At 43.9% G+C, this 24,056-nt stretch overlaps 2 protein-coding genes and 1 long non-coding RNA gene across 4 annotated transcripts in view; 1 reads left to right on the forward strand and 2 right to left on the reverse strand.

The window, feature by feature from the left end:
* LOC125752715 (uncharacterized) overlaps positions 1-1,088 on the forward strand; it is a 58,853-nt gene extending 57,765 nt beyond the window's left edge. For both annotated transcript variants that reach the window (XR_007402844.1, XR_007402843.1), the window contains one exon: positions 37-1,088. This is a non-coding gene — a long non-coding RNA (uncharacterized LOC125752715). The remainder of the gene's footprint in view (positions 1-36) is intronic.
* Positions 1-3,929, reverse strand: part of WDR35 (WD repeat domain 35) — a 58,426-nt gene extending 54,497 nt beyond the window's left edge. Inside the window, exons 1-3 of the mRNA XM_025454585.3 lie at positions 3,742-3,929; positions 2,934-3,051; positions 1,084-1,155 (exon numbers count right to left, since the gene is read on the reverse strand). Of these exons, the coding sequence (XP_025310370.1) occupies positions 1,084-1,155; positions 2,934-3,051; positions 3,742-3,765 (214 nt within the window). The 5' untranslated portion in view covers positions 3,766-3,929. The remainder of the gene's footprint in view (positions 1-1,083; positions 1,156-2,933; positions 3,052-3,741) is intronic.
* A 2,353-nt stretch (positions 3,930-6,282) lies between these two features.
* MATN3 (matrilin 3) lies at positions 6,283-23,465 on the reverse strand. Its single transcript, XM_025454582.2, has 8 exons — positions 23,246-23,465; positions 17,914-18,480; positions 15,209-15,334; positions 14,365-14,490; positions 13,523-13,648; positions 11,970-12,095; positions 9,250-9,360; positions 6,283-7,254 (listed from the first exon to the last, which is right to left on the reverse strand). Exons 1-8 carry the CDS (start codon positions 23,463-23,465, stop codon positions 7,199-7,201), a joined length of 1,458 nt encoding a protein of 485 aa, XP_025310367.1. The 3' UTR covers positions 6,283-7,198.
* Positions 23,466-24,056: the final 591 nt, after the last annotated feature.

The raw sequence follows: 24,056 nt of genomic DNA on the forward strand, positions 1-24,056 counted from the left end.
ATGTGATACTAACTTTCATGTTTGTTCCTATTTCAGGCCAGCAGAGGCACCTATTATGGTCAGATGCAAGAGCTGCCATAGATATAATGACAGAAACACATATAAGTAAGATTTACCCAACTGGCATGACTCCCAAGGATAATAATGCCCAAAGGACATCATATTAATTACCTGGGTTTTTTTTAGGGGAGTGGGGACCATCTGTGGTTGATATATGCCCTAATTTCTCTTTTTCCCCCTCTTGTTTTCCATTCTATTAGTAATATACTCTTGAGCATATGTTAAACCTCTGGGTTATAGGAACAACTGTTTCTTTTTTAGTTTTTTTTTAATCCCTTAATTCTTTAGTGTATTTCCTAAGAAGACATTCTCTTTCATAACCATATTACAAATTAGGGAACTTAACAATGATACAATGTTATTATCTAATGCCAGTCCATATTCAAATTTTATCAATTGTCCAAATAGTGTCCTTTATTGGGACGCCTGGGTGGCTCAGTGGTTGAACATCTGCCTTTGGCTCAGGGCGTGATCCTAGGGTCCCGGAATTGAGTCCCACATCGGGCTCCCTGCAGGGAGCTTGCTTCTTCCCTCTGCCTCTTTCTCTGCCTCTCTCTCTGTGTCTCTCATGAACAAATAAATAAAATCTTAAATATATATATATATATATATATATATATATATATATACACACACACACATATATAGTGTCCTTTATAGATACTTGTTTTTCTCATCTAGGATCATATAGTGCATTCAGTTGTCATATCTCTTTAAGTCCACTCTCACCTGGAACCATAGGACAGATTCTAAAAAAGGATTCTATCCATAGACAAATAACAGTATTTTTTAATATATAAATATATAAAATAAGACCTACTTTGTTTCAGATTTACTGAAGATATTGTTTAATCATGTAAAAGTTGTTGAAGGACTCTAGGCTCAATTAACTAATTATGCTCAACAGAAATGATTACTCTAAATATCACCATTATTAAAAATGATAACATTTCTGCCTTAAGCAGATGGTTTCTAAATGCCTAGAGACTATTCAAATATGATTTTAAAAATTACATGACTCACCACTATGACCTTCGAGAGTCTGATTCATAGAAAGGTTACTAGGGGCTGCAAGACCCCTCAATTTTGCATCATCTAGAAAAAAAGATATAGTATGGCAAATATATTAAATAAGACTTATTAATTATAAGACTTGACATTTCTTGCTTATTTTGAAAGGAGTTTCTATTCCTGGATGATATTAGAAAGTTTTTTTTAAGTATGCCTCATTCTGATCTATATTTCTCATGGTAGAAACATGGACAATAATATGTGCCCCCTTATAAAGATATTATTCTGACAATATAAAGCAAAATATATTTTTAAAAAAGCATTGTTTACCCAGTATGTTAAATATATTAGTAATTATTATTGCTACTTATTCTTTCCTAAAAGATCACAAATAGAAATATTTATGACATATAGACTGAAAATTCTAAAGCATAAGAGGGATCAGAAAGCAAAGACTTTGGAAATTGGTTTTTACTATATTTTGCAGAATCTTTTATTCATTAGTTCATTCACTGAATGTCTACATTGTACCATGCACTGTGGAGGCTTCTGAATATAAAATGATACACAAAATATTAAGGCCTCTCCCTTCAGAGAGTTTGCAGTCTACTGAGGGAATAGATATTTAACACACATTCATCTCCTCCCATAAATATATATGCATATATATGCATATATGTAAAATTAAAAATTGAGGAAGTAAAGGCATAATAAAGAGATAGTAACAGAGGGAGATTAATTTAGATTAGAGGGAGGGAGAACTAGGGAAGACTTTCTAAAGAAATTATGTTTAAACTGAGACTGAGGGATCCCTGGGTGGCGCAGCGGTTTGGCGCCTGCCTTTGGCCCAGGGCGCGATCCTGGAGACCCGGGATCGAATCCCACATCAGGCTCCCGGTGCATGGAGCCTGCTTCTCCCTCTGCCTGTGTCTCTGCCTCTCTCTTTCTCTCTGTGACTATCATAAATAAATAAAAATTTTAAAAAAATTTAAAAATAAATAAACTGAGACTGATGAATAAATTGGAAATAGCCAAGTGAGGTGGGGAAAAGATGGAGAAAGGGAGGGTAGTCCAGGCTCAAAAATAGCAAGTGCAAAGGCTCTGGGGCTGCAGTGTAGAGCTTTTGAATCCAAAATGGAATTTAGTTAGGCCCTTTATCTTACAGAAGAGTGCACTTAAACCCAAAGACATTCACCAACTTTCTGAAAGTCATTCAGCATGGCAGAGCTGAGATCCCCACTCCAATCTCATCTAGATCTCCAACGTAGATGGAGGATTGTTTAGCTCTCCATTCTAGAGCAACACTACAGATGCTAAAGGAAATGTGAAACTGTTTGCTATGATTCCAGAGAACTAAAAAAAAGAGAAATCAAGCTGCAATCACAAGAAATGTATTGATAAAAAATACTTTTAGAAGTCTCGTTTTCTGTTCTTGGGAACTAGGTGAATAATTATTAACACACCTGAGAACCAGAAAGGATGATCCAGGCCTGCAAATAATCTGACAAAATGTGAGATTCTGTGACCTTACCAAAATGCGAATTCACATCATTTTTATTAAGACTCCAAATAATAGGGCACAGTAAACAGACAGAGCAAAAGGCAACATAGTGATTTAGTTCTCATTCTTCATTCTTTTCCATCAGTAACTTCAGAAAAAGCCATCTGATTTTTACATTTTACTTTCTCTGAACTAACTTACTGCCAAAACACCACTAAACGTTTGGGAGTTTTGTTTTTTTTTCTCGTTTCAAAAGAATTAAAATCGCATAGTGACAAACTCCGTGAGCAAATCTCACTGCACAAATGATAACTAGCCAATTTTCCATCAGGTTCAAACACTTGGGCTTGCATTCATTTACCTGTCTGGGTCTCTAATTTCAAAACTTTCAGTAATCCGTCTTCACCACCACATGCTATGAATCCTTGGTCCTTGTTCCAAGACACACATTTCAGCTTCACGTTATTGGGAATGGCAATCTGAAAAGCAACCACAGCCACTTGCACAGCTTTCCGCGAAGGAGCTGGTTAGCGAGTTACAGGTGAAGGCTGAAGAAAATCCACCGCCCCACCCCCACCCCACCCTCCACTGCCCCCCAGAAGAAAAAAAAGCGTAAGCTGTTCTGAAAAGGGCCATGGCACGATCCCTCGGCCCTGCCTGGCGCCCTACCATTTGGGAAAGAGAGAGGGAAGTGCACAGAGTTAGGGCATTGATTGCGGAGGAACATGGGGGGGGGGGGGGGGGCACCTGATGAATTTTTTACGGGAAAGAAGGGAAGGAGGAGGTATAAACCCAGACCATCGGTCCATATTCCCTTTCCACACGCCAACACCTGGGCTACCCTCTTATAATTACTTTTCTCTCCGGATGAGACTCCGAAGACTTTAAGTCACCTGGACAACACAATAGGTGGAGAAAGAGAGAGAGAGCCACGCAGCGACCTGCAGGGCTGGCGGGGGCAGGGATGGGAGAGCGGGGCCGGAGGGCTGAGGGCTCCGCCGACAACGATCCGGGGTCGGGACCGTCCGAGGCTGGACGACGCAGGAGGGTGGAAGGCGGGAAAAGGCGAAGCCGGCATCAGGACGCCAGATCCCGCCCGCAGGGTGCGGGAGTCGCCCGCGGGTCGCCAGAGCCAAGGGGAAGCGAGGGCCCCCGCGGGGAAAACTCACTTTCTTGCTCAGGTAAAAGAACATTCTGGGAACTCCGAGAGGACGAGCCCAACCGTCCGGGCCCGCCAAAGGAAACCTGGACTAATAGTTCTCCAGGCGCGAGGATCAGCCGCCCCGGGGAGCGCCCGTCGCCGTGGCAACCACAGCCGCCCGGCGCATCCGGGGCGCCGAGGGACACTTCCGGCTTCGGCCTCGCGGCGCCGGACGTGGTGCGCCTGCGCGGACGACGTGGGGCGGGGGCGGGGGGCCTGGGGGAGCTGCAGCTGCGCGCTGGTCCTGCGCGGGGCTGAGCGGCTGGGCCCGGTGGGGGAGCCTCGGCGCCGCGCCTCGTCGCCGCCGCTGTCCGCCCTGCAGGAGCTCGGAGGACGCGGCGCACCTCCGACCGCTACAGTGCAGCTCGCCTGCGGGGTCGGTATCCGCTCGGGAGCGGGCGCCCGGCGAGATGAGGTCACAAGGGTCACACGGTTGGGGGTTCTCTGGGGTGAGCCCCAGAGCCCCAGCGTGTTGCAGGGAAAGGTCATTCATGTGTTCGATGGGCTGGGGCTGGGGCTGGGGCTGGGGCTGGCGCCGGCGCCGGCTGAAGCAAAGCGCGGGCCTTCCCTCTACGCCTTTGGGGACCGGGAACCCCCTGGCATTTCGGGGGCAGGAGATGGGTGTTCATTCTGCTTGCTTTAGGACTTTTTAACAGCTTATAAGCTATGACTGCAGCCCGGTGGTTCATGTAAAAGGAATGTGTATGAGCTTTGGGCCTTTGCGGCTTGTAATTGCCACTGAAGCCCAGCCTGCCGGTTTTTGAGTCCATTAAGTGTGCTTGGTATTTTCTCGCCTGGGGCCTACTGTTCTCTGTTCTCTTCTTTTTCTACCTTAATTCTTTTCCTCGTTGTCCCTTGTCCTTTTGGAATGTTTGGAGAGTTACAAAGCCCCACAATTTGGGCACAGGGCAGAAAGGCCCATGCAATTATTTAGCCTAGCTCATCTTTTCATTTCTGTCTGATTTCTTTTTTCTTTTTTTTTCTTTTTTCTTTTTTTTACCGTATTCTGCGGCTACTGCTGTTGTATAATCTGGCTGGCACTTGATGCAGCAGCAGCGACTGCTAATTCTCCCATGTAGTCTTTCCACATTTCAGATTAAGTACTGTTCAGATCCTTTGAAGTGAGTCTGTTGACTAACCCAGCACAGTCAAGGATTGCCTAGGGTCAGGTGCCTTTCCCGTCACATCTGAACCCCCAGCTTAGGGGCCCTCAGGCGGCTCCATGGTTGAGTCTGCCTTTGGCTCAGGTCTGGTCCTGGGGTCCCTGCAGGGAGCCTGGTTCTCCCTCTGCCTATGTCTCTGTCTGTGTGTGTGTCTCTCATAAATAGATTAAAAAAAAAAAAAAAAAACAGCTAAATGAGATTTTCCATCAATAGGGAAATGCCTTTACTGTGGTGCCCTCACTCTAAGCAAGCCAATATGCTTTCTGCCTCCAAGGCCATTTTATGTCCTGTGATGATCCTACCCTCTCTGCCATTTGTGCCTCGCCAAATGTACAAATCGGGTCTCCCTGAGAAATTATTTCCAAACTTAACCCCCATTCCGTTCAGATAATACATTTGTTTTCAAACGTGTGTCTTTTTTCAACATCAAACTATAAATCCTTAAGATCTGTTGGCACCTTTGTACGATGAGTTCCCAATATTGAGCTCATGAAACAAATCAGAATTATCTAAGCCAGGGGATTCCAATTAGTCAAGTTTAAGAGATGATTAGTTGAAACTAGTTACTGATGGCCACACTCTTAAAAAAATCATTTTTAAATAACTTCCCCTAGTGCTTGCACAAGAGCTGTCATTTATTCCTCCTACAGCACCATTTGTCGGTGATACATTAATAAATATTACCAATTCTGTGTTGAAATAAGTTTGGAAGATAATACTGCTCTAAGTCATCTTTCAAAAATGTCGAGGAATGACAATGTACGTTTCATATAATATATACTGCCTTGATGTACTTATTTTTCATTTCTTCCTTTAAAGTTTCTTTTTTAGATTTTTTTAAAAATATTTATTTATTTATTTCTCTCTTCATGACAGAGAGAGAAAGGCAGAGACACAGGCAGAGGGAGAAGCAGGCTCCACACAGGGAGCCCAACATGGGACTCGATCCTGGGTCTCCAGGATCACACCCCGGGCTGAAGGCGGCGCTAAACCGCTGGGCTACTGGGGCTGCCCTCTTTTTTAGATTTTTGACTGATTTTAGGTTTACATCTCTATGTTATATTTACTTTTCAGGTGCTTATATAAATGTACTTCATTATTTTATCCAAGTTTAAATCATTTCATTTTATTCCCTCTCCCATAACATTCTTGATAAAAACCTATTTAACCTGAACTTAATTTTTAACTTTAAAACTATGAGATTAAATTATAGGAAGAGTTACAATATTGTGTCCTTTGAAAAGAAACCATTATATATTCAAAATAATTGGTAATTCAGTTTAATTTAAGAAAGTATGTTAATAGACAAAATTGATACAGGTCACAAAAACAGTCATAACAATATGTAAAGACAGTAACTTTTTTATTATACTAAAGACAATAGAAACCAAAAAAAAAGAAAAATTGAGTAGTCACAATTTAAAAGACTGTTCCCTTCTAAAAACTATAAGCTCTCAAGCTGAAAAAAAAAAGACATATACCAAGTATGTAAGAAAAGTTACGCTTAAACTTTAAAAAGTCACCATTAGGTGTGTGGTTACTTGTTAGAGCAGTATTTCTAGGTACATAATTTTATTGATTGGATCCTAAAGTCAAACAGTAAAGATAAGGTAAGATTTTTTTTTTGTCCTTGGTAAAAAGTTTATAATACTCTTAGATTCAAAACTAAAGTCTTTAGTTATGTGTTTCTTATATAATGTTTCATGTAATGTTCACTTGATCTAGATATGTGTGTTACAATCCCTTGATCACAGCTTCAGTAATACTCCAGCAAAAAGTGAGCAAAAAACAAATCCTTAAAGAAACAGTTCTAAATTATATTCACCTCAGTTTAATTATATGAGCTTTTTAATGTGTAAATACTTTGTATAATTTACACTCTCCATAATAAAACTGGTTTATACTATAAATACTACCAAAAGAAAATAGATCAAAAGTTTCCATCGTAAGAATGGAATGAATGAAATAAACATTTAAAAATTAAATGGCTCAATTGGTAAATAAAGAAATATTAAACTTTTCATTCTATTTCCTATGAATCATTTCACAGTCATAGCTTAGAGACACTAAAGTTTGCTCTTAAGGATCTGAACGTTTATTTCCTTAAAAAAATAATACTGATTCTCCAAAAAGACCCTCATACTACTTATCCAGTAATATTCAAGCATTTGCAATGGCAAATTATTAGCAGGAACATTGAAGTATGCAAAAATATGAAGTAAATCAAGCTCTTGGTATTTCCAGGTGAAAAATCTGAGTACTTCAACGACGTACTTGTCCGTATTCATCTGCTTGCAACTTCCCCAAAATGTCATCAAGTGACTAGTTGTTAAGGCCAATGCCTTTTATTTTTAGACATCAGAAAACATAAACACACTTTCAAACACTTCAATACAAGATAACAGAAAATAATTACGTTCTATTTATATTCTCATCAAAACTCTAAAATTCAAATGGTATTCTTTAGAGAGCATGTTATAAAGCAGAGGTCCTCAGAGATGATGATATACAGCAGTTGTCTGCAAACATTTTTGCTCCTATCCCCTAAAATAATTTTGACAAATAAGTGATGTCTGTGCATATTTAAACTATATGAAAATTTTCATCCTAAGTTTCAGTTACAAAATATACAATTTCTACCATATCATAAATAATGATTTTTTTAAAATAAAATCTAGGGGCACCTGGTTGGCTCAGTTGGTTAAGCGTCTGACTCTCTTTCACCTCAGGTCACGATCTCATTGGTCCTGAAATCAAGCCCTGCATTGGGCTCTGCGCTCAGCGGGGAGTCTGCATCCCCTCTCTGTCTCCCTCTGCACCCTCCCCACAGCTCATGCTGTCTGTCTGTCTCTCTCTGAAAGATATAAATAAGTCTTTAAAACATTTTTTAATTAAAATATAAAATCTAAATTGGTCTTTCAAGTGTATCCTGTATACTAATACCACACTGAATGGATACCTACCAAAGTCTAAAATAAAATAGTTAAAGCAATTTGTGTTTCCTTGTATTTGTATTTCCTTTCTACTTTCTCCACAGAATTTTATTCTACTTTGAATCTTGAAAATCTTTTCTTGATCGCCAAGGTTTCTTTGAGGAAAATTTACAAACAAAAAGCACATAAACACTTATATTGAAACTACCTTTAGTTTTCTTTGACCATAAGGCCCCCAGTTTTTTTAATCATCAGGATTGAGTTATCATTACAACTATTATGAGCACATAATTGATCAAATGACAAATAAATTATAAATGTTGACATAAAATTACTGAAAATAAAAGGCAGAGTTTAATTGGAAAAATATCTCTTAATGGAATAAATTGGGGGGAGTAGTGTTTATGAAGCCTTCATTTAAAAAACTGTTGATCTGGGAAATGAACAAGGGGTGGTGGAAAGGGAGGTGGGTGGGAAGTGGGGGTGACTGGGTGACGGGCACTGAGGGGGGCACTTGATGGGATGAGCACTGGGTGTTAGGCTATATGTTGGCAAATAGAACTCCAATTTAAAAAAAAAAAACTGTTGAACTGTCCCTTTGTTTGGCTCTCTGGAGATTTTACTTTTCCAAGAAATTCACGTTAGAAGATTCAGGTGAGATAAGAGGTATGCCTTCCTTCTGTAAAGTTAGGAGAATGGCAAAGTGAAGTGAGGAATGGGAACAGAAAATGCCAACTGACCCCCTGTGGCATTTTTGGTAGGTCAATTTAAGGATTTACAAAGGGATTTTTATAAAAACTTTTCTGTGCCCCACCCCCCATATCCCTATCACAATTTGAATACCACTCCTCTAAGATCCCTAGGGACAGTGTTGTTAACTTGAGCTAAGAAAAAGTACTTTTCCTGAGTTATTCCTTTGGTCAAAGAACTGATTTTGAATGTTTCTTGGATGGTACATGTTACATGTTGAAATCTGCTTTTGACCATTTGGCTGGCCAGCATAAAGTATGTGTCATCTGAGCTATCCCCTCACTAATCAGCCAACTCCTTCCATACATGTACAGATTCTGAACTAAGAAAGCCCATATTAAGGAATCAGCACAATAGTTCCATCTGTTAATAACTCAATTAGCATATACTGCTATGGAAAAGCACTAGAGAAAGAAGTAGTTCGGCAGCTTTTAACATGTAAATATTAAATGAGCAAAACAGTCTAGTAAAACATTTTAAAAGAACACTGAAAAAAAGTAAACACTGTATTACTATTGCTCATCTTAAAATGTAATGAATAGGGCCCTTATCCATGGAATGTCCTAAAATGTTTGGTTCATTTGTACTACCTAGGATGGCTCAAAGAAGAAAACCTTCCAGAAAGGATATGTTTGGCATTCAATCTCTGTAGATATGAGTTGACCCTATCCTGGAATGCCAGTGTGGCTTCACATCCACAAGCATCTTCTGTGGAGATGAGTCTTCGTGCTTCTTCAATGGCTGATGACGACAGTACACAAAATGTTATAGCTCGTTAGAAATCATAGCAAACCAGGAAATCTACAATTCAGTCCTTCCATTTGTAAGACTTAAATGCATTTTCCAGGAGGTAAAAGGATATAAGAGCACATAGAGGAAAAAATACTTTGGAATATTAATGTCAGAAGAAATTGAATTAGTTGTTGGGAATTGTCAAACCTAGCTGTTGATTATAGTAGAGTTCATTACATTCACTATACTTTTGTGACTGTTGGAAACCTTTCAATGATATAAATATGTAAAAAGTTGATGTAGGGAAGCCAAGAACACAGAGCTAAGATAATTAATCTTATTATGATACCATGTCCTCATTAAGAAATAAAAATGAGAACAATTCTCTCTTTGGCCAAAATATTTCAAGAATTAAAATCAGATAATTCCTGATTTTTTTTATACAGACTCTTATTCTATTGAATGGTCTGAACTGAAAGTTCCATAAATACTTTGGAAGTAAAAATTCAGGTTTGTATCCTCATTTAAGTAAAGAACCTGGGAGAATGATAACGCTAACTCCTAGTTCTTTCTGAAATACAGTGAGGCAGCTATTCCTACTCACTATCGTAGCCCCTAAAGTTGCCTAATAGAAATAAGAGTAACTTCCCAGGTCTGAAGACTGATGAATAATCTTCCAATTGAGCATTACCATCATCTGAGGACAGAGAATGGTCCTTCACTGCTATGTTTTCTCCCACATTCTACAAAGGATATAGGGCTAACGTGACCATAAATTCACTTGATTAAATATAATCTATCCAAATTCTGTTGACTTTTAGGAACAGCTCCTTAAAACTCTCCAGCAACTTCCCATTTTCCTTTTTTTTTTTTTTTTTTTTTTTTTTTTTTTTAAGATTTACACAGAGAAAGGCAGAGACACAGGCAGAGGAAGAAGCAGGCTCCATGCAGGGAGCCCGATGCGGGACTGGATCCCAGGACTCCAGGATCATGCCCTGGGCCGAAGGCAGGTGCTAAACCACTGAGCCACCCAGGGATCCCCAACTTCCCATTTTCCATAGAACAAAATACAAATTCCTTTCCCTCCCCACAGATCAGGATGACGTGGCCCCTGCCTCACCATGTTGGCACCACACTTCCCTGGGCTGCTGGTGCTTCCCTCACACTGGGCTGCCTCTCCCCTCCTCTCCCCCTGAAGCCACCACACAAGCCTCTGCACCGCCCTCCCTCCTTCTGCCAGCACCTCAATCCCAACCTAACTACAGCTGGTCCTCGGGTTTCAGAGGTCACTTCCTCAGAGAGACACTCCCAACCCGAAGCAAGTTCCCTAACCCCCACTGTCCCCACTGTCTCAGGACCCTGTTCTTTTCACATGGCTCTTCATTCATAAATTGCTATTTCCTTGTCTTTTCCCCTTAGACTGTTATCAAAGACCATATCCGTTTTGTTTGCGATTATATACCTAGTGCCTAAAACATAGTAGATGGTCTATTTACTGAATGGCTGATAGAATGGTTGAAGGAACACACAAGTAACCCCAACACAAGGTGTCCTGGGCTGAAAGAGGACAGAGCCCAATGGAAGGGAAAGGGGAACTCTGGAAGAGAGGTAAGATTGAACTATGCCTGGGAATTAAAGAAATACATACAAACACTATTTTGTAGCATTTGACTCACACAAAGTAATTTAGAGAACACTTAGGCAAGTGATAAAGCATAATAAAAATAAACACTAATTAATAAAGCTACTACATAACTTAAGAATTAAAATATTATGAATACTGTTGCAGAGACATCATTTAAGTAAAAGTAGAAACACTAGAAGACATTTGCAACACACAGGACAACAAAGAATTTATATGCAGAAATGTGAAGGATTCTTTTGAGTCAGTAATAAAAATACAAATAACCCAATAGAAAAGTAAGTGCATAAGTGGCATTTCCCAATAAAAATTTCAAATGACCAATAAATACAGGAAGAGGAGCTGAACCTCTCGAGGAGCCAGAAAATGAAAAAATGAAGACCACGGGGAGACACTTTTTTGCCTCCACTAGACTGGCAAAAATTGAATCCAACAAAACCCAATGTTGGCAAGGATTGTTGTCCTTAGATTTTGACAAGTAAGAGTGGTGAGGGAAAGGGGTCCCAGCAAAGGGTGGAAACGGGCACGGCACGTTCCTGGAATATCTGCTCATCCACGTAATGTGGACAGCAGAGGCAAAAGAAATGAATGGGTGAAGAAGAGAGGTTACCAGGAGCGGGGAGAGAAGGGAACAGGTTCAGAGTTTCAGTTTCGGATGATTGAGTTCTGCAGATGGACAACAGAACCATCACATAACTGTAGAAATGCACATAACACAGCTGAACTATACACTTAAAAATAGTTAAAATGCGAAATTGTGCATTATGTGGATCTACTGCCACCACCACCACAACAAAAAAATCCAACTTAGGAAAAGACTTTGATTAGAAAGAAACACAAAGAGAGAGGAAGGAATCACAAGGGAAGAATGGCTGGGAAGACAGCCGAGGGCCTCCAGAAGACTTGGGCCAGAGTAAAGCTTCCTCCTAGAAGATGATCCTTCCAAACAAAACAGGCTACAAGGAACAGCCTTTACCTGAACACGTCTTGTCGTCTTCATTCAAGATGTAGCCGGGGTAACAGTCACAGTGATAGGCGGCCACCCCATCATCCACGCAAATGTGCTGGCAACCGTGAGAGCCCTGAGCACACTTGCTGCGAACTGCCCGAGAGCAGGGCAGGAGAGAAAACATTCCCAGGTTACAATGCGAAAGTAAACATGGATTTCTGAGAGACAAAAGCTTTGGTTTGGTTGCAACAGATGCTTAGAATGAACCCTTTAGTTGTCAGCTTTCAGGAGAAAACCTGTCTTCCTTGCCTACATCCCACATCACTCCCTTTACTGCCTCCCCCCTTGCCTACTCATTTCCTGCCAATATCTGGGAGCCCCTCCCCTTTTTCTCCTGCCTGGAGTATTGGGGCTGCACTGAGACTTGATTATATCCCAGAACTTACCTTTGGCTTCTCCCAATGCCCATAAATGCCTCCAACATCTCCAGCTACACAGGGATTATTTTCACCATCATCAAAAATAACATATTAGCGACCCACTTGCACAGGGAACTAACTTTGATGCTCACATAAATTTGCTGCTGTGATGACCAAGGGCCTGCCCTTGATAGCATACAAAGTGGGCCCTCCCTTACTGTCTGCCCCTCTCCCAGGCTAGTCTCTGCTTTCTCAAGATGTTCATTCTTTTCTGTGCCCAGCCTGTAAATTGCTCAGAGGCAGAAAATGTGCTTCCCTACATCCCCACAGTGCTTTGCACAGTCCTGGGAACCAAATAGTTGCTCAGTACTCTTTAATTGATTTTTTTTTTAAAGGGAATTGGTGATGTGCCATTTCCCTTCGTCTCTCTTGAAAAGGTCACATAATATCCCTCCTTGAGAAACCTGGAGCATATACATAAAAATCTTTAAAAAGTTTGATGAGGCCAAAATTTTAAACACCGTCTTAAATGGTAGGAATTCTCAGAAGTGTTTTCACATTACAAATGCCCCCCTGTTCTGCCAGTGAGCTTAAATCAAATTAATGAGGATTAGCCAAGTCATAAGGCTCAGATTCACAGAAGATTGATCATCTAGAAACTGTCAGGGAAGAACTTACTTCCAACTTACTGGAAGACCTGTGTGGGTCTAACTCAGTCATTGACAAAGTCTCCTTTACTAAAAGGATCCAGCTTTAAGATTAACACTACAGAAAAGTTCCAGGCCAAGTTTTAATTGGAAAAAGATCAGTTCAGCCTATCACACCAAACAGTTACTGTCCAACTGACTTCCTCTAAAGCTCCCATTTGCTTTACAAGTCCCCAGTGGACGGAGCCATAAAATTTTCCTGGATAAGGATTCTACATTCAATGAGTGTTTCTCATAGCCCTCACTCCCTACCCATTTCTAAAGTGCGCTGTTTGCAAAATCAAGTGAGCTCACTGCTGTCTGAGCAATGCATGTGTTAGTCTATAAGTGTGGTGGAAGGTCTAAAGCCCGATTCTTTCAAATATCTTCAAGAATCTCTTCCTGTGTGAATCGCAAGTTGGTTTCACTGCCACAGAAAGTGCCAGCTATGAAAGAATTTGTAGAGTGATCTTACCCGAACATGTTTTATTATCTGCATTCAGAGTATAGCCCTCGTAGCATTCACAGTGATGGGACCCAGCTCTGTCATTCACACAAACGTGCTGGCAGCCATGTGTACCAAAAGCGCACTGGTCTTGAGCTGCCAAACAAAAGTCCAGAAGAAAAGAAATTAAAAATGGAAAAGTCTTTTCTTACCCATATGTAGAAATCTTCTTACCTGTAGCTAGAAATCGATAAGAAGCAAATCTATTGGAAACCTTCCACAGCCATCCGTACTATCGGTTCACATTGGAAGTTAGTGGAGTTGAATAAAATCCTATGTGCACAGTCCTTATTCTTTTTCCTTTCCCAACTGCTTTGTCTTTTTTTTAAAGGTCTTATTTATTTGTCAGAGAGACAGAGAGAACACAAGCAGAGGGAGCAGATGGCAGAGGGAGAAGCATACTCTCCACAGAGCAAGGAACCTGATGCAGGACTCAATCCCAGGACCCTGGAATCATGCCCTGAGCTAAAGGCAAATGCTCAACCACTGAGCCATCCAGGCGCCCCAGAGCGTTCTTTGATTTTATTTTATTTTTTCATTCTCTCATTGTAATTCACTAAACTGTCTTTAGCATTTGGAAAGCACTGCCAGGGCGAGGTACAGAGAATGGAATGCACAACACACTCCCCCATGTGGGCCATGATACAGACATAACACACTGCCATTTCTGACTTTTCTAGGAAGGCTCGGAAATTGCAAATGCCCAAGAGAGAAAAACCAAGTACCTTGTCAGCATGACCTACCCTCCAATACTGGCTAGGTAGGTATGCAGAGAGGGAGGTAGCAAAAATAAAGCCTTCTCCCCCACTTACCTGAGCATGTCTTCTTGTCTTCATTCAAGGTATAGCCTTCATAGCACTCACAATGATAAGAGCCAGTCCTGTCGTTCACACAGATGTGTTCGCATCCATGAGTATTAAGGGCACACTTATCAATAGCTATCAAAAGATCATCAGAACAAAGGTGAATGCATGGAAAACGTGGCAAATTAATTAAGAGTACTACACACACACACACACATCTCATACTACCTAAACAAGGTTGCTTAGCACAACAGAAAAGCCCCAGGACAGGAGGTTGGGAACTGATTTCTGTGCTGGCTCTTTCACTAACAGACCCCATGACATGGGTAAGTCTTCCTTCCCTGGCTCTCAATTACATCATCTGTAAAAATTAGTAGTTTCCTTCCTCTCAGAAACTTTTTCTGAGGATTTAAACCAAAATGGCCCTAATTCCCATCTTTACTGATCGTGTGTGTATATTCACATACCAGATAAATAAGAACCTGTCTAAACTTTCTTCTGTGCCTAAATCCAATGAGCAGCTGTGGTCACAGAGACAAAGGGGCAGCTTGTATTTAATCAAGTAAAATCCAGGACAAGTTCCAAATCCTCAAAAGGACCAAGTTTTGACTCCCTTCCTTACTAACCCATTTCCCTACTAACCCTGTTCTCTAAAACTAATTATAAGAACTATAAATAAGCTGATTCATGTATTACCTCACTTCTCTCCAATAGTTTTGGAGGAAAAACACTGATAAGCAACAGGGAACCCACTAAAGAGCAATTAGGAGAAAAGCAGAAGGCCGGTCCATGGCCAGGAGAGAAGGTCCCCAGATAAGCCCCAGCCAGGCACTCTCCCTGAAGCGGGCCTCACCTGAACATGTCTTCATATCAGCGTTCAAGGAGTATCCTTGGCTACACTCACAGTGGTGCTTGCCGTCCCCATCACTGACACACACGTGCTGGCACTGGTGTGTGCCAAGTGCGCACGGGTCCGAAGCTGTGCATGGGAAGTTTACAGGAATCAGTATGGAAACATCAAAAACATTCCAGACACTTTCTTCCATGTCAAAAAAGACCTCGCTCTCTGGTTCCTTTTCAATTATAGGGCACTCTAAAAACTGCCTGTTTGTTTTCTGCCTCTGGCTCACTGGAAATACCACTCTCACATTAATCATGTTACTAGTTTAAAATTATAGATCTCGTCAGCTTTCTCAAAGAAAAAGGAAATTTTGAATTTGGAGCTGAAGCCAACACTTACAGGGATCAGACAACTTGATATTTTATTCAGTGTATCCACCTAGCCCAGGAAGAAGGCTTCTACTTCCCAACTCAAGACCTGGGGAGAACTACAACATACTTCTTGAAGATCTATGAGCTAGTTGTCCTGTTGCAGCCAGAATCTGCTTTCCAAGGGCTCTACAGTTTGGGTCAGAACAGAATTCACACACAGGTAGGCCTCTTAGCCTGGAACTCACTCATTCTTGGACGAGTTACAGATGTGAAGATGTGAACATGTAAACGATGGAGGGCAAGGCAGGTAACTGCCTTCTGAATGAGCAGCACGGATGCATGAGCCTAAACGTCCACGTAGGCAGCCTCACAGCCGCTAACGTCTACAAGGTGAATGGGCTCCCATGCTCAACACAAGCAGGTAAAAAGAAAAGGAAGAATGGAATAAATGAGATTATGTCAGCTAGGCTGCATCCCCATCTTTTCACTCTTGGAGGTGTTTATATCTTGTTGGATTTTTTTTTTCCTAGTGACATGTTTTGAAAGAAAAATCAATGAATTTAGTCATTTCTGAGAAACCAAGGAGGCCTGTTGGAGGAGGCTGGCACTCCTGGGCAGGTAACCCAGCCTCGACTGTTTTGGCAACAGGTCAAGGCTAATATTTTCCCAAAGAAGGGCCTTTTCATGGAGCGATCTTTCCAACCCGTTGACTACAACAAGCTGCCCCTCAGTCTTTTTTCCATAGAGAGGACATTTTTTCCCCCAGAACAAGCAGGTCTTTTGTACCAGAAGGAAAAGATCACCACTCACCACTTGCTACTTTATGGCCTGCAAGCCCAACCCCAGGTGCTAGCTTTGAGACCCAACTCTGCCACAGGCCAGTGTCTTTATGGAAAAGCTCTCACCCGCAAGCACAGGGGGTTTTCCTGGGTGAAAGAAAGCCATGTTCTTTTGAGAAACCAATGAATACCAAGTAGATGCCACCAAAGCCAAGGACAGCTTGTGAAGGCCCAGTGTCCTGGGACAGGAAAGACAAGGGGCCACCAGCCAGGTCTGGCTGAGTTGAGGCCAAACTTTGCTCCAGACCAAGACTTCATCTCCCATTTCCTGACAAACTAGGGTGATTGCTGAGCTCCACAGTGATTTCAATATAAAGTCTTGTTGAAATTCACAATTGTAATTACGGATTCACTTGTGTGTCTCATCACCATCCCCAGACTACTGCTTGAAAGTAGGGAGGTACCTTTGTCTTTGTAAAGATACCTTTATCCTTGTGTCATCAGTGATCCACTAATATGTATCAAATAAAGAGATGGGGAGTAGGTGATACAGCAAAAGGTATTACATTTAAAAATTCACCTGAACTAGAAATTTGCCCACACCTGTTTGGATAATTCCACAGATGGCTTTGAAACACTGTATCTCTAAATGATAAAAAATAAATAAAGCATGAATATAGATAGAAAGACAGACATATAGACAGATAGATGGATGCAAAGAAAAAGAGAAACTTAAAAGTAAAAAAATATGTTTCATACATTCATAATTCTGATCTAAAAATAGAGCCCAGCAGTAAATGGATTCATATTCATGGATTTGACTGATACATGCTAAATGAATTAAATTAGTTCCAATTAAATTAGCATGCTCATTCTCAAACTCCATCCTAAAGGAAAAAAGACAGAAGGACAGTAACAATCTTTTTTTTTTTTTTTTTAAATCTGCTTCTGGCTACCGCACAAGTGGAATGAAATCCCACCCACCACACACCCCTGGTTCTTAATCCTGTCCCTCCACAAAGAATTATCAGATGAAGAGCAGAATCTGAAAACTAAGAGTACCTAGAGAATAAGCAAAACCCTGACAGTTACACTGGAACACCAACTGATCCTTCCATGGGCAGACAGATGCTGCTCCCTGTCTTCTGCAGGAAAACAAGCAGAGTTCTGTTAAAATCCTGAGATGGTAAAGCTAAAGAAAATATCTAGGAAAAATGGAGTTGTGGGCAGAGAGGAGAAAAGAGGTGTCTTGAGTTTTTCATTTTTATTTTTTTCTGAGCTCATCAGGGAACAGCAGGATCATTTATTCTGGATATTTCCAGACCTTCACATTTCTAATGCAAACATGAAGATTTTTATGAGCAAACCAAGTTACATATAAAGCAACTCTATATTCCTAAACCAACAAAGTGTGTTTAAGTTGGGAAAAAACACAAGGAAAGCACTGCTTATATTTCAGTTTTCCATAAAGTTTCCACCAAAAAATAAATAAATAAATAGATCTTTTTTTCTTTGGATACACAACATCTGAATATAACATCCTTTCTAGTTGAGAGCAAAGACTTACCACAAAAGGTTTCCTGGAATCTAGAGGAAAGTTTCTCAATGACCCCATAGGTCTCCACGTAGAAAACATGCTCATCTAGTGGCTCACTGGCAATTATCTTGAGGGACTCCATGTCTGCCCGGTCCACGCCCACAGCATACAGCTCAATACCAGATGCCCGGGCCCGAGCCGCCACCTCGTTCACCTGGTCCTGGGGCCTCCCGTCTGTCACAATGATGGCCACCTTAGGGATGTTGGAAGTGGGCCCCCGAGCACCTGCCTCCTCGGTGAAGGCCTCATCCATGGCTGTCTGGATAGCCAGGCCTGACATGGTGCCTGTAGACAAGGGTGTGATCCGGGCCACGGCCTGCTTCAGGGACTGCTTATCCGAGTAGGTCTGCAGATGGAACTCAATCTTCACAGTGCTAGCATAGTTCACCACTGCCACCCGTGTGTCCGCCGCCCCAATGTCCAGAGTGTCAATTATCTGGGAGACAAAGGTTTTCACCTTGGTGAACTCCAGGGGCCGCACACTGCGAGAACTATCGATGATGAACACCAAATCCAACGGCCTGCTCTTGCAAACACCTGCAGAGAAAGATGTGGGCAACAAGCATGGCTGAGCAATGATGGGATCCCAATCAGAGACAGGGCAATCCTCGGAGAGCCCTGGGGTTGGAGGCGCTACTATCTGTTCTCGTCCCCAAGACCATCCTCCCTTTAGAGGTTGAAAGCACCAAGGTCTTCCAAATTCCCTATGAGAATTCACAGAAGAGGTGAAGTTCCTCCAAATATCTCCCTACTGGCTGGCTGAACCCCAAACTTCCACCTACAACCTCATCCCTCTGCTTCAGGTATAGCTCCCAAGGTTCCTCTTGACTCCCAAGGTTTCCAGATCTTTCTTGGGCACCTGGGCCATGGGACCATGGGACAGGGTAATGGAACAGTGTCCCTAAATGGCGTGAAAGGTGAACTCAGGACAGCCTCGCTGCCCTGCCCAGGCCTCACAGATACCTCAGGCAATGGCTGCATCAGAGACAAGCACACTGGTGCTTTCCTGGAGGCTTTCTTCTTCTACTTCACCACCAGCAGGGTAAACACTGCCCCCAGTCAGCACCCTCTCCTTCTCATCATTTATCAGGCTTTAGTGAACCTCGTGAGTCTGAGATACTTAAAAGTGAAAAGAGGAATGACAACTTAATCTGATCCATGTCTGTCATGCTTCCAACTCTGCGTGTGTCTGGTTTTCAGGAGCAGAGATGCCCACTGGTGTCTACCCTCTGCCCCCCCCCCCCCCAAACTCCCGCAGTCATCTCTTCCATTTTTTTCATTCACCAAATACTTTTCTGGGGACATATCATGTATTCAACCCCGGGGCTACAGAAGCAAAGAAGCTTGTATGTTTCCTACTCAAAAGTACCGAGCACCAGGCACGTGGGTGGCACAAGTGGGTTAAGCGTTCGGCTCAGGTCATGATCTCAGAGTCTTGAGATCAAGCCCTGAGTTGGCTCTGTGCTCAGTGCAGAGTCAGCTTGAGATCCTGTGTGTGTGTGTGTGTGTGTGTGTGTGTGTGTGTGTTCTCTCAAATAAATAAATCTCTGGGGGAAAAAAAAGTACCAAGTACCTTGTAATAACACCACACATCTTTGGGGCTCCTGAGTAGCTCAGTTATTTAAGCGTCTGTCTTTGGCTTGGGTCATGATCCTGGGGTCCTGGGATTGAGCCCCACATCAGGCTCCCTGCTTAGGGGAGGGGAGTCTGCTTCTCCCTCTCCCTTTCTCTCTCTCATTTGAGAAATTTGAGATAGAGTGAGCGAACAGGAGAGCAGAGGGGGTTGGGGGAGAAGGGGAGCAGGGCAGAGGGAGAGGGAAAAGCAGGCTCCCTACTGAGCAGGGAGCCTGACATAGGACTCAACCCCAGGACCCAGAGATCATGACCTGAGCAGAAGGCAGATGCTTAGCCAGCTGAGCCACCCAGATGCCCCTAAATGAAATCTTTAAAAAAAAAAAAAAAGAAAGAAACCACACACGTGCTCGTTTTCATCTCTTCTTTCTTCCCCTTTCCCCCCAGTCTTGTTCTACATTCCTTCTTCTCCTAGCCACCAAAATCAAGTCCAAAAGTCAGGATTGGTTGAGAGAAAAAACAGTAATTAAACATCTTTTCCGAGTCATTCCTCCTCCTCTATACAAACACACACACACACACACACACACACACACACACACACACACCCCTAATGTCCTAAATGGAAATGTGACTGGTGCTTGGGCATAAAGCATCAACCAGGGTTCTTTCCTTCCAGGATCTGGACGGTGACGCTACTATAAGAAAGCGATTTACTCAGTGACTAAGGGGAAAAGATAGATTCAAAACAAACTCCTGGGCAAGACAGTTTATGACAGAAAAAGCCCTATCTGGAACAGGAATGATGCCTCCATATAGTTTTCTTCTAAAAATGGAAAATTATCCTCTCAGTTTTATCCTGCTTCCTAGAGGTATTCAATTAAGAAAATAAACCATACCCTACTTTCAAGAACATTTTAGAGATCACAGGATACAAATAAAACAACCCTGTGAAGTCAGAGAGGCAGAGGTTGTTTTTAATACCCATTTTATAGGCGAGAAGCCTGAGGTTCTGGAAGGTGTGTGAGCCAGAAAACAGCAGGTCATGGTTTGGACTCCAGGTTTCCTGACTCCCAGCCTAATGGGGCTTTCCACTGAATGGTTGCCTCTCTTTCTGAGGCAATATTTTCCACCACAAAAAAATCAACATTATCTCATGTACCCAGTAAATAAACATCCTGCTTGTTGACTTTGAGCCACCACCTGAAATATGCTGTATGTCATGTATTTAGTTAAGTCAAAAGGAATTAAGTCTTTTTTTTTTTTTAAAACAACTCTCGAATTTCATTTCATCCCTTAATTACCATGAAACAGGAGCAAGGAAGAATAATCATGATGAAAATCCCTCCTGGACATAGATGTAGGTATTTTTACATAATTGGAATAAAAAGAAAAATACATGGTGATACAAAATCCATATTTGACAGTGATTTCACTAATACCCAAATGGTATCCTTACTAATGTCAAGGTTATATTCTCATGGTTAATGTGCAGGATTCCTTCCTTCTCACACGGAATCCTTTATGGGAGGTTACAGGAGGTATGGTAGGCAAAATAAAGCTTCCTCCCCCCAAAGATGTCCAGGTCCTAACCCCCAGAACCTGTAAATATGTTACTTTACATGGCAAAAAAAGACTGCAGATGTGATTATATTAATGACCTGGAGATAGGGAGTTTATCCTGGATTATTGGGATGGGTCCAGTGTAATTACAGAGGCTTTGAGAAGTGGAAGAGAAAGGCAGGAGAGATCAGAGTGAGGAGATGTGAGGAGGTCCCAACCTGCCCTTGGTGGCTTTGAAAATAGCGAAAAGGCCATGAGTCGAGGAGTGAAGGTAGCCTCTACATGCTGAACCGGGCAAGGAAACAGCCTCCCCAAAATCTTTCCCAAAGGAACACCGTCCTGCTGACACGACTTTAGCCTTTTGAGACTAGTACTGGACTTGTGATCTACAGAACTCGTAGATAATAACTGTGTACTGTTTTTACGTCACTAAGTTTGTGCTAATTGGTTACAGCAGCAATAGAAATCTAATACAGGGCTTCAACAAGGATGGCGGGAAATTCTGTGAGCATCTGCTTACTCCCGATTTGGACCCCCTCTGCAACATCATTGCTTTTGAATCTCACTCCCCTTTACTAGATTGCAGCACTTTGACTCTCAGAAACCAAGAAAGGGAGAATCTGAATTTCCTAAAAGATTTCCATACTTACAATTTTGCTGACTTTTGATAGTCCTGCTAGAAACAAAAGCCCATAGCAAAGCGTAGCAATTTCCAGTTGCAAAAAGGAGGGAATTTGGGGAAGAGTGAAATATGATGTTTATTAAGGGGTTATCACTCAAGCAAGATCAGTTTGGATTCCAAGCAATGCAGGGCCAGTGCTGCTTTGGGGGAACATGAACAACTGGCGCAGATCCCTCCTCCCTCTCCCAGTCCCGCTCCCAAGGGAGGTGCGTCAGGGCCAGAGGCCAGGTTGCCTTTTAGAAGAAAGGTTTCCCTACACTTGCCAACCCACCCACCCTCTGAATTTAATCCTTGTGAACCGTGGTACTCCAGCTCAAAGACAATGCTGTCACCATTTCGGATCCAGCCCGTTGGAGCTGATGCAGCAAAGAATCTTTTGTGCTCTTTCTCAACATTATCCAGGAAGGTGCAGAAGGGCATAGACAAAAGAGACCGACTTGAGTCCCTGGATGAATGAGATTGGAGACCCAGAAAATGGTTTGGTGCAGCCTCTCTTCAGCAAGACCGACACTGGATGTTTTGGTAATGAAGACCAAATTTTACATAAACGATTTCAAGAGCTTGGTAGATGGTAGCAGCAGAAAGATCCTTGTGTAGGATTTTGAAGCCCTGTGTTTTATTCTGGGCTCTGACACTGATTTCCTGAGTCATTTGATAAGCCTCAGTTTATATGCTTTTAGGGGTTGTGTCAGATGAGCTTCTAACTGCTGCTCTAGGAACCTCTGCCAGAGGAACCAACGACTGACCAAAAAGGGCAATGGAATTGTTCATGAAAGATCCAGTGTCTTGGGTGTTTGAGGATCTAAGAGAGTAGGGGTTGGGATTGGGACCCAGTCTGTTCAAACAGAACACCTGGTCAGGGGCGGAAGACGAGGTGGAAACAGGATGGTCACAAGAGAGGTCTGGGGCCATCCAGGGGGCACCTTGGGTTTCCTTCCTGGCTTCCCACCCCCACTCCCTGGTGTGAATTCCAGTCTGAAATTTGGTCCAGATCCTAGACTGGACGGAGACGGTTTGAAGGCTGAGGCCAGAGGAAGGAGGGTCACACACCGACCTGGGGCTATAGATGAAGTGATTCCTGAGAACCGAAGGCAGAGTCCCGGGAAGGGTCTGTTCAGCTGCGCAGTTAGGGGCTGGCACAGGGGGCTGGGAGGCGCAGGTGTTCCCTCGCTGCCTCGTCTTCCAGGGAAAGTGGCTGGAGTTTGAGCTTCAGGCGACCCAAATTCTAGCCCCGACTACGAGTGACCTTGGGCATCCCCCTTCCCTTCTCTGGACCTGTTTCCCCACAGGCTTCTTGGGGGAGGGGATTCTTTCTCCCGCATCGCAGTCTGGCTCAGGCTGGGCTGGACCAAGCACTTGGCGGCTTCAGGGGGCGTCTCCTGCTCGATGCTCCGCTTCCCTACGACCCATCCCTCCCGCCCCCTTTCCTCCCGCCGGCCGCTCCCTCCCAGGCGGGGGGTCCCACTCCCGCCCCCGCCCCCGTACCTGCGCCGCGGGCCCCGCCGGGCTGGCCGGCCCCGGGAAGGGGCGCGCGGGTGGGGGCGGCCGGAGCGGGGCGGCGCCCGGGGCTGCCCCCTGGGCCGCGCGTGCCCAGCCTCCGCCAGCCCGGCCGGGTCAGGGGGCCGGGGGCGGCGGGGGCCGGCGGCGGCAGCAGCAGCAGCAGCGGCCAGAGCAGCAGGAGCAGTCCCGAGAGGTGACGCGGCATAGCGGGCTCCGCGCTCCGGCAGGGGTCGGTCGTCGAAGGTCGGCTCGCGGCAGCAGCCCAGCGCCGAGCCGCGCGCCCTGGCGGCCAATTTAAAGGTCCCGCCGCCCCGCGCCCCGCCCCGCCCCGCCCACATCCCGCCCCGCCCCCCGCCGGAGCGCGGGAGGAGCCACCGGGCGCGGCGCCCGGGGCCCGCGGGAGCCGGTCGGCGCATTCCGGCGGCAGAAACGGAATGTCTGGGGCGAGACGGCGGCGGCGCGGTGCCCGGAGCCCGGAGCCCGGAGCCCGGGCCCGTCTGGGTGGGCTCGGCCGGGCGCCCCTGGCCGCGCGCCCCCTCGACCCTGTGCCGGGGCCTGCGGACCCCCGGCCCGCCCGCCCGCCCCGCGCCCTCCTGCGCGCTGCAGGCCCGACCCGGGCGCAGCCGAGGCCCCGGGCTCTGCTTTCCCGCTGCCGCCCGCGGTGCCTGCGGCGGGGTCCGCCCCCCTCCTCGCACCGCATTCCTTGCCCCCGCCAAGCAACCCGAGTCTTGCTGTGGGCTCTCAGTAAAAGAAAAAGAAAAAAAAAAAGCCTCACAGATTCGAGCAGCATGAATAG

This window comes from Canis lupus, chromosome 17 (genome assembly GCF_003254725.2).
Source record: "Canis lupus dingo isolate Sandy chromosome 17, ASM325472v2, whole genome shotgun sequence".
Taxonomy (NCBI): domain Eukaryota; kingdom Metazoa; phylum Chordata; class Mammalia; order Carnivora; family Canidae; genus Canis; species Canis lupus.

What these genes read in the sequence shown, in the direction of transcription:
- MATN3 (XM_025454582.2), bottom strand. Translation starts at nt 23,465, where the DNA reads ATGCCGCGTCACCTCTCGGGACTGCTCCTGCTGCTCTGGCCGCTGCTG. An exon ending in CGGCGGGGCCCGCGGCGCAG is followed by an intron (nt 18,481 to 23,245) that starts GTACGGGGGCGG and finishes CTTTCTCTGCAG; the next exon opens with GTGTTTGCAAGAGCAGGCCG. An exon ending in AGATAATAAAACATGTTCGG is followed by an intron (nt 12,096 to 13,522) that starts GTAAGATCACTC and finishes GCTCTCGGGCAG; the next exon opens with TTCGCAGCAAGTGTGCTCAG.